This window comes from Dreissena polymorpha, chromosome 9 (genome assembly GCF_020536995.1).
Source record: "Dreissena polymorpha isolate Duluth1 chromosome 9, UMN_Dpol_1.0, whole genome shotgun sequence".
NCBI lineage: Eukaryota > Metazoa > Mollusca > Bivalvia > Myida > Dreissenidae > Dreissena > Dreissena polymorpha.
The window spans coordinates 34,167,050-34,181,689 of record NC_068363.1 but is presented as its reverse complement, the minus strand read 5'-3'; the positions used below and the strand labels follow the sequence as shown (position 1 = coordinate 34,181,689).

Below are 14,640 nucleotides of genomic sequence, written 5' to 3'. Positions count from 1 at the left end.
CAACGGTAAATACAAATAGTCCAATACTTCATCTAAAATGCAAAAAACATATTGTAAACACTTTATCTACATCATAAAATGAAAACGGTTCATCACTTCATCTGTAATTTATAACACGTTCAGTCCAACAGTTCATCCACATAGGCTATAAATACGCCACGGCATACAGCATGTCTACACTGTTAGATATATTCACTTATGTCTTCATTTACAATGTAACATGTACATATTATGAGTTAATCAAAATGTTAGGTACCAATATTACCCCCCTTTAATTTAAATGTTCCATTCCATATGCCCATAACTGTATCTATAGAGTTAGATACAAACTCTTCAAAACTGCAGTCGGACTAGTCCAAGCGGTAGGTATGTTTGGGTGTGAGTGTGAGCGCGTGTTGTATACGTTTGCGGTGTATGACGGGAAACCACCCACACATTGCGAGGGCCCGCTGTGTTTACCGGCCACCTACAAGTCATTATTCCTGTTAGTTATGATGATGTATAAAAAAAAAGCATTGCTATTTTAGTTTACTGCCCACTGATGCAATGGCAATCATGGTTCCAATTATACCATAATGATTTATATAACATCAGGGCCATCAAACCATCATGCAAAATGTCGTAAAAATCAAATTTATAGTATATGAGGTGATGACTCTTTAATGTGCCAGTATGTTTGCAGTGAATGCCCATTTTATGTTAACAATGGTCGGGGGGAAATACCGCATAGTATGTGAGATGACGTTTCTAAAAGATGTCACTGTTAGTGTATTTCCAGTGCATACCCATTTAATGTAGGAAAAATTGTTGTGAAACAATTTCTTAACTTCACTCCATTCAATGACAATGTACATGTACTAGCGATCCGTATATTTAACCGGGCCGGCTAGCTCATACATTCTTAAAGACGATGGGATCCGCCGGTTCGGTGAATGAAAGCGCCAACTACAAAACAAATACACGTAGTGAGACTCCGGTAAAATCATCAGCATAATAAATCATTATTCTTATCATCACCACAATGTCCATTAGATGAGGTAATTAAACGGAGTCTTGACGTGTCTAGACCTAATCAGAGGTTATCTATAACGTTAATATTTAACCAATTCAAGCCTAGTGGACTCTCCCATTCTTCTAAATTGGAACAATTTATTTCCAAAATTAGGGATGTCTAGTATACTTATTTCTATATTTAGAATAATTTTCACAGAAACTCCTTTAAGCAAACAGCGCAGACCCATTACAGTACATGTGCACTTTTTGTAGATTAAGTTCACCAGAACTTATTAACAATGTTCTTCAAAATCCCCCCCCCGAAAAAAATTAAGTTGAAAAAAACAAACACGATTTAATTCATTCTGATTAATCGAAAATAATTTTGAGAGCCATTAAAGATAATCACGTTGCTAGTCAATGAATCATGGTGACGATTACTAGCACATCTTTGGTATGACTTTTTTACTCGTTATTTAAGAATCCTCTATCGAAATATTGCTTTCTAGTATTCATACCATCTCCTGTTTATACCTTTTAAATCCGAGTTATAATCATTATAATATGATTAACACACATCCATTTGTAAAGATAAAACGTGCATAAAATACTAATGCTTGTAATCCCATCTTTTCACCAAAATTTTCCGTATTCAATGTTTACCTTTAAAATATAAATAATATTATAAAACGACGTATACGGTACCATATTTCATAAGTAAAGCAAAAAATTTATTTAAGAAGAGATGGTTTCAAAACATGCATGCTCCCTCACACGACTTGAAGCAGAGACAAGTGTGAGATACATTATACAACCCTTTCTCGGCGTGGATGCGGCAGATGCGGAAGTTTATCGTAGCTAAGAAAACTGGCTTCAAACGCGTGGTATTAACCTTAGTTGTTTGCAAGTGAACAACTAAAAACAGAGCTTAGAACTAAACTAAAATAATTGATAAAACAGTCAACTAGATCAAAACAAGCATTGTTAAAAAAAAAGCTGAGTCGAACCAATGACATTCGATTGGACCTAAACTGAGTCGAACCCATGACACTCGATAGGACCTTAACGAAACATACGCTTATCAACTGCACCACCAGAGTCAAAATTGCGAGGTTTCTTATGTTGCGCTGTTTAGTTTTATCGGTTATTGTTATCATTATAAATTACCGACTGAGACTAGGTTAACGTTTTTATATTGGCAGACTGATATTTATTTTAAACGTTAGCAAATGATTTCGTTCATATGTCCTCGTTTTCCGTTCTTTCAATTCCAAATAATGTTGACTGATAAGCGAAAATAAACGAAGGCCAGTTAAACCGTTCATAGAATGCAATTAATTTGAAATAATAATGAATTGATTTATGTTTACAACATTTTTTCTATCTATCTATCTATCTATCTATCTATATCTGTTTACTGCCAACCGCTCTTCCGAGTATTATAAGCAGATATGGACACTGTCGAGTCCGTTTCCTGGGAAGAACCAGTACTTGATGTCTATGGAAGAGATAATGAGAACGCTCCCCGAGAAGGAATGGAACCCACGAACTCCCGATCGCTAGGCGGACACTTCATCCACTACACCACCGCGAACTTCTTTTCAACAATAACAGGGAAATAACCCGTAGAACAATGAATAAATACTTTACAAATGTATCAAGTGTCAGGATTCCAATTCCAGCTCGTTTTCAATACATGTATATACCTTCAGGTGAAAAACAATCACATTTCACTAGCTGTAAACTGGCACAAACTAGATCCAATAACCACTTGGCATTGTGTACTTCATTATGCCCACTCGCTTCGTTTACACATTTTATTTTAAGATTCCGAATCATTGAGAAGTCATATAAATTACTCTTTCTATTAAAGCATTATACTCATAATCGGGTCCGCGAATAAAATAAATCACTAAACATTGAAGTCGACGACAAAGTATCATGTATACATCCGTTTTCCTATTGATCTTTACCCATCTTCAGTTAAGTGCTTAAATATTCACCATAAGGGAAGATCACCACGATTAAAAGATTTCCGAACACCTAACAGCAGGTACCTTCCCTATCTTTAAGATCGACTGACGGGTTAACGGATACTTTTCTTTGTGTCGTCACTTTAAATATATTTCTTTAGATGTAGGCATTTAAATCTTATATACAAATTAAATTATAACATTAAAAGCACAAATTGAAAGTAATGTGATTTCTGAAAATGAATGACGACGTGTATTTCACATGTTTGTAATCAAGTTATGCATATATTTCCAATATGTCGCGCTTCACAATGAATATTGATTTCTTACTTCAAAATGTTTGATAAGAGTAGCCATCATATATTTAAATGCATTTCAGGTAGAAAATAAAACTCGGAAATCAGACTGCCCTATTTGTTGAAAGTCTCTGTTATCCTAAGTTTCCTTTATCGGGAATCAAAGTGTCTACAACGTCATGACTATCACCTATTAAAACAGGTTATATATCTTGGAATATAATACTTTCAAAATTTCAGTATTATGAACAACAGTGATTACTCTACATGCTGGAATAGCAAACACTTTATTGCAATATTTCTAAGTATTTTTATTTTGTTGAAATGAGCACTGATTATTCAGTTTATGCTGTTTTCCAATTGAAGTTTATATTATTAAAAAAATATATAATATTTTTCATTGAATTATTTCTTCACAATACAAAAGGGTGTACAATTGATCAACTCCACCATCCAGCGTGTCTCAAAAACTAATATTTAGGATATACATTTAAAAAAGTAACTTATCTTTCGCGCGTGAATTTATTTTTATATGTTATCGAAGTATCGCCATACCTAGCGTGCATTTGCACCTAGCTCCAAGTAACAGATGCAAAATAACAAAGCGAAACAGTTTTTTTTTAATAATTTCCCTTAATTTTCTTTATTTGGTATTAATTTTTATATTTTCGTTGGACAGAAGCTTGAATGAGTAAAAAATTATTGATTTATATTTTATTTTAATTTTTCACATTAAAATGTGCAATAATATTTAATCATGTGTAACATATTCTTATTTGATAACTATAAAATAACTGATTATAACATTGTCATAATAATTTCCTGTGGATTGTAACCAATCTGGTGAAGACCAAAGCGACAGAATCGTTGTTTTAGATTTATTTGATATAAAATAACAAGAGATGTTTGTAAACCATGTATGCCCCACCCTTCCTACACTAGCATGATCCTTTAGTGAACTCAATACTTTACATTTATAAAATAGAAGTGGCGCGGCAGAGGCCGACGCGTATCCCCACGCCGCATAACGAAATAAAATTTGGGTACGAAATCAAATTAGGGTACGAAAACAATTTGGGTACGAAAAACAATTGGGTACGCAAAATTGTGGGTACGAAAAAAAATTGGGTTCGAAAAAAATTGTGTACGAAAAATTTTGGTTACGAAAAAAATGTGGGGGAACGGGGAAGTAGTACCCGTGGACCTCTCGATAAATTTGAAAGAGGACGGGAACCAAGCTGCCTTTACTTTTATCAATGGCCTTGGGGTGGGTAATGTAGACACTGATGGTCGAGAGAGACCGTTTTGTCATAAGATGTTCAGTATTAATTTAAAGTCAATTTGTGAATAAATGAAGAAGTTATGTTAAAACAAAATTTTGAGCCCCAACCCCCATGGGCCACTATCTCCTCCTACACTATTTGCACTAAAACCTTGAAACTTACACACGTGGTAGATATGAGCATATGTGCGATGGTGCACTATTTGAAATTTTGATCTGACCCCTGAGTCAAAAGTAATTATCATGTGCGTCATGTGTTGTTAGTAAAATGAGAGAGAATGTACTCATTTGACCTCATTTTACCCCATTTTACCCCATAACTTTTGACCCAGGGGTCAGATCAAAATTCCAAATAGTGCACCACCGCACATATGCTGATAGCTACCATGCGTGTAAGTTTCAAGGTTCTAGTGCTAATAGTGTAGGAGGAGATAGTGTGCAGGACAGACGGACAGACAGCGGAGATCAATACAATATCCCCACGCTTTTAAAAGCGTGGGGATAATAACCATACAAAGCAATATGCGTTTCAATAAACTGGATTGTTTGACGAATCAAGTTTTTTTTTATTCATTATTATAAAAATGCCATACGTTTTATTTTTGTCATCAAACAAGTTCATAATAACATAATATACGCCATTTTCATTATTTAGAATAATACATCTTACAAACTACAATTCCTTTCAGATTTTAGTGGTTACTTGAGATAAAATGCAACGGATCATGTGGATCAACACGATAATGTTTACGTTTAATTATAGCAGGGCTCTAGATAACGGGAGAGAAGGGGGTCTTTAAGTTGCAAAAATCCTATGTCGTTGTTCACTACAATCGCATTATCAAGACGATTCTTATGCGTAGCCACAAACTTAAAAATAGTAAGCAGAAAACTCTCTTTATTAGATCTTTGCTCATAGGGATCACTTCCCTTGACGCAACGGTTGCTCGAAGTGCGTTTCGCCTACTCTCACTTGTTGAATAAAAAGCAATTCGGGTAAGAAATTTAATTAAATAAAAAAACAACTGATTCTGAGAAAAAGAATGCGTGCATGAAAGGTATTAAGGAAACAGATTCCTTCTTTTTTTCAGATGTATTATTGTTTTGTCTTTTCACAGGATCTGAACCCTTAAATAAGAATATTCTGCCGTCGTATAGGTGCTTCTATTGTACAGCAATTACATACAGAACAGAGAACTATTCCGAAATTGTGGAGCATTGTATCAAGGGTCACAAGTGCTTGACTTTAAACTATAGAGAACTATTTCTTCAAAGAGAATCAGTATTGCTGTTGTATTGTCTGCTTACTATAACAGTATTCCACAGCGAATTATGTTATATGTGGTAAATGTGTCGGGTAATCGGGAAAAGAAGTGCAATAGTCATTGAGATGATCGGTAAATGAAGTGTCCATGAAAATTTACCATCCATAAACACGTAAATCGCGTAAATCAGAGATATAGTTTTGTGAATAACTGAAAACAACGATCATGATATGCAAATTAATAAACATCGTAGCATAAACTTTTTTCCACGACATTCATCAACAGTTCCAGTCACTATCATGGACCAGCAATTTCACAGGAACCTTCTTTTCGTCGATGATGTAATTTACAGCGTCTGGGCGACCCTGAAGCATGGTGACGTAGAAGCTCGCACAGATCCCCTGAATGGCCTGTCGGTATTCGTTCAGGCGAGACGAGTTGCTTGTCTTGCAGAAATGCGAAATATGGCACGCTGAAGTTGAATATTGAAAGCTATGAAACTATGAAATGAAAGCATTGTATTAAAGAAGCGTATATATCTCGAAACAATGTTATATTGATGAAATCGTTAAAAACAAAGAAATACATTTTCCATACACGCCTCCATTGAGATTTGAACTCACGTCTACAAAATACGGAAAAATTCATGAAATATATGTGTGTATATGTATTGCCAGGTTTGCGAGCTCCATCCGCGCATGAGGCTGCGTGTTAAGACCTGTAATGAGTAGCAGCACTCCTTTCTTTTTTGATAACTAGACTCAAGAATGTTGGGACTCATATTTGAATTACCGATCCAATTTCCAGCTATTTAGATTTAGTTTTTACTGAAAGATTTCAAATTTTGGTGCGGCCCTGTTTTGTGGGAGGGAAGCCAAAATTGGGAGAAACTCCATTTGCCCGGTATTGTGACCACCAACCAAACTATCATGCCTCCGGGAACGAGGATTGAACTCGGGTCGCGAATGTGAGAAGCGCTTGTACTATCCAACGGCGGTCTTAATCAATTCTTTACTATATCGTATTTATGTTAAAGATAGTGCGCATGCGTACAGAGGTACTTAATGTACATTTCATTCTTAACGACTTTACTTCTTCTGATGATTTTCCGTCGCCGGGTAAGTTTCCCCGTGGAAAAAAATTGATAGTTGTACAAATAACTATATCGTAGAGCGTTTATGAAAACGAGAAATGCATGTAGAGCAACATTTAATACTTCATACAATTATTTATTGAAAATTTAATACCGTGTTAACCGCTGTTATGTCCATTTAAGCTCACATCTGCAGTGGTTGTCCGCAATCAACAAAACATTGATATTAATGCATATTTATGCTGCACCTAAATGTTCGAAATAATTATTTCTATTCTATTATATTTATTAAATAATTTATACAATATGGATGCCCATAAACAATGCGTTTAGACGTTTATGAATATCGTTACGGTCAATTATCGTACCTTCCCAGCCTATTGGGTCAAGAATATCACAGTGGCCGAAGTCCTGAAGAGAACAAGCAATATGTTTAAGTTCTTGACTTCGTTTGCTTTAAATTCACATAACTTTTCTGGTACAAATGAATATAGAACTAAATTCTTTAATTAGAAAACTAGCTATGTTTCAAACTCTTTAATTAGATGTTGGTTTGATTATTCATCTTTAAAATGATGTTTTATATCCTTGTATTTTATTCATCATAATGAAGACGAACATATCTAAACCTTTATAAGTACAAAAGTATGACTGCGTTGAATAACAACAAGTCAAAAATGAAACTTGAAATCGGCTGTATCTGAAACATTTAGGATGTAAACCATTTACCAGTCATATGCTGTAATATGATGTCTTTTAGTGTAACATATAAACAGCTTGCTTACCGCGACCTCCATTTTTATCCTCGGGCACTTCCACAAGCTGTAGAACTTCTCAAAGCCGTACCCTTTGATATTACAGGTGGGCACACCTTCGTACGCTAGTTGGGTTGCGTACATAAGCGCAGGAATGGTGAAGTTCAAGCTCGAGGAGGCATGGGCAAGTGTGCTGAACGCTTCAAGGAAGACACTGGACTTAAAATAAAAATGACGAGTATTATATAAAATGACATGTTGTATCACATCTGTATTATGCACTGAGTATAAACATTGTACGTTTTCAATCCTTACTTCAACTAAACGTTATGGTTTGAAGCGGTTCGTCCTCTGAAAGACAGATTCAAACAGATTTGTTGTGTCTGCCAATATAGTTTTGCTAGCCTCACAAATGGATTGTAGCACCCAATGCAAAAAGCCTTGAAAAGACTTAGATATCTATACTTGTTGAAGTATTGATCTAGAGTTGTGTTTAGTTTAAGAAGGAACTTACCTGAAACGGAAATCTCCTCGATTCGATCATTCTAAGTGTGACGTCACATCCGGACGAGTGACACAGCAATCCTGTGTGGTCCCATCTCGGAACGCCAACAGTTTTGTTCGCCATGTACTTTCTTAACTGAAGGTATCAATGACACTTAATTAAATTGTTCAATTGTATCAGGGAATTCATATTACAATTGTATTGCACTTACAAAACTTACTCGCTGCTAAAAAGGGTATGCTTTCTCAAGTCTTTCATAACATGGACACCTTTAGTGTACACAAGTATATTTCAATATGTTGATAGTAAAATTTGGAAATGTGGAATGCGAATGCTGATTGTTATATACAAATTAGCATAGCTTGAAGCTAAACACGAATGCATATAAAGCATTATAATATGTTTACTAACGCATTCAAATGTCATTCAAATATATTTTGATAGTGTACACTAATAATACTTCCAATATCCAAAATTGTAATTAATTTATAGGACTATTTACATACTGAAACATAACAACAATATTGTGAAGAAGTTTGTGTCGAGGCAAACTTTTAGCCATTTATCTTACACATTTAAGTTCACTGGAGTATTAGGCACTATTCTGCCCGAATAACCAATTGCCGACGTGTTAAATTCTTCGGTTAACATATTCATTTTCTTGAAATGAGAGATTCACTTTTTTTTATTCAACAGTTTATTCAATATACAACTCAATACTTAAACTTGCAAAATAGCGTTTTGAGGTAGAAAAAATTGCATATTCGAATTCTCGAATGACTGGCTGAAGATAAACCCTTACGAAGAAATAATGTGTTTGGTTCTATTTAGATAAATTTAAAATAAACTTACAAAATCAAACTCTTTGAAGTAAATGTCTATGTCTTGCTCAAACTGGCCCGTGTTCGCAGGGAAATAGTAGTCAATACCGAACACGAACAGTCCGTGGGAGGCCAGTTTGGACAAGAATATCGAGTAGAGTTCCGTCAGTACGAGGGTGTTAAGGCCGCCCACATAATAAACAACCGCAAACTCACCCGCGCCCTGAGGGAAGAACACTGCAATGGAAGATGCATTGTTCTGTGAAAACTGGGTTTAATGAATGTGCGTAAAGTGTCGTTCCACATTAGCCATTAGTTTAAACCTATTTATTTTAGCTCGATTGCATAGAAAGTAATTCCTACTTATTTGAAAACTCTCTCGAGTCCGTTTCCTGGGCCTAGAACTAGTACTTGGTGTCTATATGGGAGATCGAAAGAACGCTCCCACAGCGGGGATCGAACCCGTGACCTCACGGTCGCTAGGCGGACACCATATCCATTACACCACGGCGACCATTAGCCATTGCAGTTCGCTGTTAATGTCTCTTCGTTAAAAGAAGTCTCCTCCTAGCGAAACTCCAGATGATTCAGGAAATGTCGTCCCTGATGAGCTTGACACTATAAACACATGCATTATGCCCAGTTTTCACAGAACGAGGCTAAATTTAAAGCAACAGCTGAGATACGAGTTTTGACCTGTTTATAGTCCAGGGTGAAGTATCATGTGACTTTATGGGGTTCACATATGGATGTTTATGGATGTAAACACACCGGTAAGCGGTGCTTTTTTCAAATAACTTTTTGTAACAATTGTTCTTCTGAAGAACTGCAACTTGTGCATAAAAGACAGTTTTTGTGCGACAAATGGCAATTTGAAAAACATCAGAATTACTTTATTTAACAAGCCTGTGTTCTTGTCCAAAAATTCGATTTTTACAGTAGTCATATACACGATAATGCTGCACGCAATGTGAAATTGTGGCACCGATTTTAGACGTATTCAATGTATTCTAAAAGAATTTTACAAACATATTTCAAAAACGTTAGAGATTTGCAAATAAAGTTCTGAACGGTATGTTGTCATTCTGTCCAGCCGGCGTGTAAATCCTGTGGACCCCGTTGATCATGCACCCTGTTGTCATCAGTGTACTTTTCTGTCAAAATCTGAGCGTTCAGGTCTCCCACCGAAAAATAAATATCTCCGAGTGTACAATGGGAGAAACAAAGATACCACTTAGTTAAAACGTAGTTATTGGCATAAAACATGAACCAGTTTTGGAATTCAAGTTTTTAAAACATTTCTAAAAGCATGATTTAGTTCATGTCCTAGAAGTTCTTAAGTATACATGTTTGTATATATTAGCCTCGCTCGCGGACGGTAGCGTTCCTAGCAGCTCAATTGGGCGTTGTCGGTTAATGTACTACTAACAAGTACCTGGTGTACTCTGGAGTATACTAAAATTTACCCCGTTTACATGCAATTCATAAATCATCAGTATAAAGCATCATCAATCAAATATTGTTGACTTCAATACACTTTATACAAATTTGCGCCGATACAGACACATTTCCTATTGTATGTTGCGTTACAAAAATTGTGTCTATGTGTCTTTTGAACCAATCTGCATATATTAATGGGGTGTTCCCAACAGTGCACATATTGTATTCATTCAGTAGGTCTCTGCTGTACAGCAGCGAATTATGTGCAATTGAGAAAAACTGAAGATAATTATGTTTATTATCCTGACTACGTGTTAAAATTTGTATTTGAGAGTTTTATCATCCGCCTGTTATCTAAACAATGTCATTAACACTAGTCTAGGCTCACGCTTCTACAAGTAAGCCAACTTGATCTGATTGCATCTCATAAGAGGCCACATTCATATGACCTTTCAATAACAAATCGTCGCCTTCATAAGCATTTAGCATGGTGATCAGTAAGGATAGCCAAACAGCCAATCTCCACGCAGAGTTGTTGTTCCATGCTCTCACATACAATCTCTGCTTTGACAAGAAAGTCCTTCCAGAAGGAATTTATGTTTTGTTTAAGTATTATTTTCTGAAAAGTAGTATTATTTTCCTTTATATTTTGCAAATAGTGTATACCTTTAGGTTCAAAATAAAAAATAATTACCTAAATTAAAAATAAAATAACAAAAGGAATATTATTGTACCATGTGGCTCGGCTATAATCATGTCATTTGTTATAACGGCAGGGATTTGATCAGGCTATGCTGGTTCCAGTCTAATCTCTGCGCGGAGGTTGCAAAACCGCTTCACATAACGCGATACTTAAAGGGGCCGTCAACCAGATTGACGAAAAAAAGAAAAGTTCTAAAATACTGCATTTTTTACAATTATTAGTTTATATTGATTAAAATATCACGACTGGTATATGACATTACTTGAAAAAAAATGTTAAGTTTAAATATTTTCAGTATATTCGGTAATAAATTTTCGCGATCTGAAATCGAAAGTACATCGCGAAAATAGGTGACATAACGATATGCACACTATATATCACGCAAGTAGATAGATCATTTTATAATAAAAAATATATACAATTCACTACACGTGCGCAATTTGCATTCCTGGGTTTACCACGTGGCGATGATGATCAATCTACTTGCGTTTTTTATAGTTAACTGATAGTTACCTGGTAGACATACTCAGTAAAATTGTACTACCGAATAAACTGAAAATATGAAAACGTTTTTCAAGTAATGTAATATACCAGTCGTGATATTTTAGTTAATATAAACTGATAATTGTAAAAAAAAACGGTATTTTAGAACATTTCTTTTTTCGTCAATCTGGTTGACGGCCCCTTTAATTGGTTGAAAATATACACTTGCAAACCACAACCTAACTTGACCTCTCAAGCGAAATCATAAGAACATGTTTGTGAACACTACCTTGGGAAACGTTAGGATGTAGTTTTAATGAAATCAAGTTACACTCAACCACGTTCGAGTATATTTAAACAAAGATGTGTGTGTGTGTGTGTGTGTGTGTTTGTGTCAGTACCAACGTTAAGTTTATAACAACATTTTTCTTACATGTATGAGCCTTGTTCTGGGAGAACTGGCCTTCATGCGTGGGCGTAAATTGTGCAGTTCGTACAGGCTAATCAGTGACGACACTTTAAGCCTAAACTGAATTTTGGTTAGAAGAGACTACCTTTATAAGAAAAATACTATAAAAGCAGAAAGGATTGTCCCTGATTATTTTGTGGGAACTGCACGGGCTAATATGATATGACACTTTACGCACATGTATTAAGTCCGGTTTTCTCACAACGAGACAGGTACCTTGAACATGTTTAGGACTTGTATCTGTTGTTACGGTGATGTCTAACTTTGCCACTTCTAATGGTCCGTCCGCGTATGGCGACCCCTCGTCTATAAATATTCCTTGCGAACCTACGATAATAGGAAATATATTAACAAAAACCCTGTCTATATACATGCCTTCCGAAAATAGGATATATACGAACATAAGCCTTGTCTATAAATATGCAATCCGTACTTCGTAGCCAAACCTAGAATATATGCGAATATCAGACCTTCGTGGAGAAACCTAGGATAACTGCAAACATAATTCCTTCGTGGTCAAATCTAGTATGTATGAAAACATAAGCCATTCATGCCAAAACCTCGGATATATGCGAACATAAACCCTTCGAGGCAAAATCTTGGATATATGCACACATAAGCCATTCGTGGCAAAACCTATGATATATGCAAACATAACCCCTTCGTGGCCAAACCTAGTATGTGTGCAAACATAAGCTATTCGTGCCAAAACCTTGGATATATACGTACATAAACCCTTCGTGGCAAAACCTAGGATATATGCGAATCTAGCCCATCGTGGTAAAACCTAGGATATATGCGAACATAACCCCTTCGTGATTAAACCTAGTATGTATGCACACAATGGTGTATGCGAACACAAGCTCTTCGTGGCCCTTGTTTGCCCCATCATCATCATCATCATCATCACCATCACCATCACCATCATCATCATCATCATCATCATCATCATCATCATCATCATCATCATCATCATCATCATCATCATCATCATCATCATCATCATCATCATCATCATCATCATCATCATCATCATCATCATCATCATCATCATCATCATCGTCATCATCATCATCATCATCAACATCATCATCAGCATCATCATCAGCAGCAGAAGCAGCCGCTACATGATAACATAAATCAGTATCAACATTATTGATAAGTATTTTTAGTGGTAAACGAAGTGGAAGATGTTAAGTTTGTTGTATAAAAACTTGATGACAACATACTATTAGTTGATTTATGATGTATGCAATAATAAATTCATATTATTTATGGTTAAGTAGACTTATCGAATTCTACATATACCGTTACCGCGACATGCGTTAGTTAAATACAATTTCTTACCTTTGCTTAAAATAATGGCGAAGAGTATTGCAAACCCGTTCATGTTGTAATATTTACTACACTTTCATACATATGATAACAATTTTGTATCGTTTATCAACACATTCAGGCGTTAAATAATTGATATAAAGCCTTAGATAACACTTTCATATTGTACAAAATAGGTTACATTATTGTATCCGAAATAAAAGATAAATACAGATGCAGGGGATAGCGGGTATGGGGGAAAGGAAATATATTACAAGAGTCAAGAGTAAAGAAGTTTAATATTGAGCAAGGAGAGAGAGGAAGGGGAATGACGAATTGGCCAGATACAGTTGTTGTTCGTGTTTTATTTTGTTTAATCATTACATTGACATTTGAATGTGACTCACAAGGCGGATACTGTTACCGTTTATTTTGGTTATTAAGCTTTCATAAATAATACTTTATTTGTCTTTCTTCAAACAAATATAAAAAGTTAAAACAAAACAATTATTTTCTAATTAAATTCTTGTTTTCCATGTGTGTGTCTTCAATTCTGGTGTGTGCACACATATAATTTAATATACTTCAACCTGCGATTACGATATCAATAAATAAAGCATGATGGGGGGAAATTATTATCCTGTGTTTAAAAAGCCTAACCCATTTCAGTACATTTATGAGCGTAAGCGAATTTAGCATTTTGTTCTCGATCAGTATATTTCGAAAACCAATTTACATAACGTATATGAATTTACCATACACTTAACCGACGTTTGTTTTGTATAAACTGGTATGCCATTTATAATTACTTTAAGGAACCTACTTTAAACAGTCATACATTTTACGAATGTTAATGATTGTCACTTTTTAATTATAAAAATAAGTTCATTTGACATGATATCAAAATCGTCTTATTCAAAATAAATAAATACACATTCACTTTTTTTTCAAATACGCATTAGGCTTGCTACATTGAGCACATGTTATTCCACAAAAGAAATCATGGATACTGTGGCTTGTTTGCAAAAGAAAATACGATGATCGTGCGAATACTTGTTGTTTAAACGCGCGTCAGATGTGCAAACACATTCTGAATGTTTGGAGATCTCAAGATTCACGCACAGAGGTCTTGCGAGTCGCGTTGAACATTAGCATGCGTGCGTCACTCTTGACGTTCCCGCGCAACAACCGCACTATGACTAAACGTACATTTTCATTAACTGGATGCGTTTGTCTTGCGAACACCAC

General features: G+C 35.4%; 1 protein-coding gene across 1 annotated transcript; it reads right to left on the bottom strand.

Moving 5' to 3' along the window:
• Positions 1-5,098: 5,098 nt before the first annotated feature.
• On the bottom strand, positions 5,099-13,540 carry LOC127845546 (uncharacterized). The gene is made up of 7 exons (XM_052376560.1): positions 13,426-13,540; positions 12,295-12,405; positions 9,015-9,220; positions 8,172-8,297; positions 7,688-7,876; positions 7,271-7,313; positions 5,099-6,281 (listed from the first exon to the last, which is right to left on the bottom strand). Exons 1-7 carry the CDS (start codon positions 13,466-13,468, stop codon positions 6,088-6,090), a joined length of 912 nt encoding a protein of 303 aa, XP_052232520.1. The 5' UTR covers positions 13,469-13,540; the 3' UTR covers positions 5,099-6,087.
• Between the last annotated feature and the right edge of the window lie 1,100 nt (positions 13,541-14,640).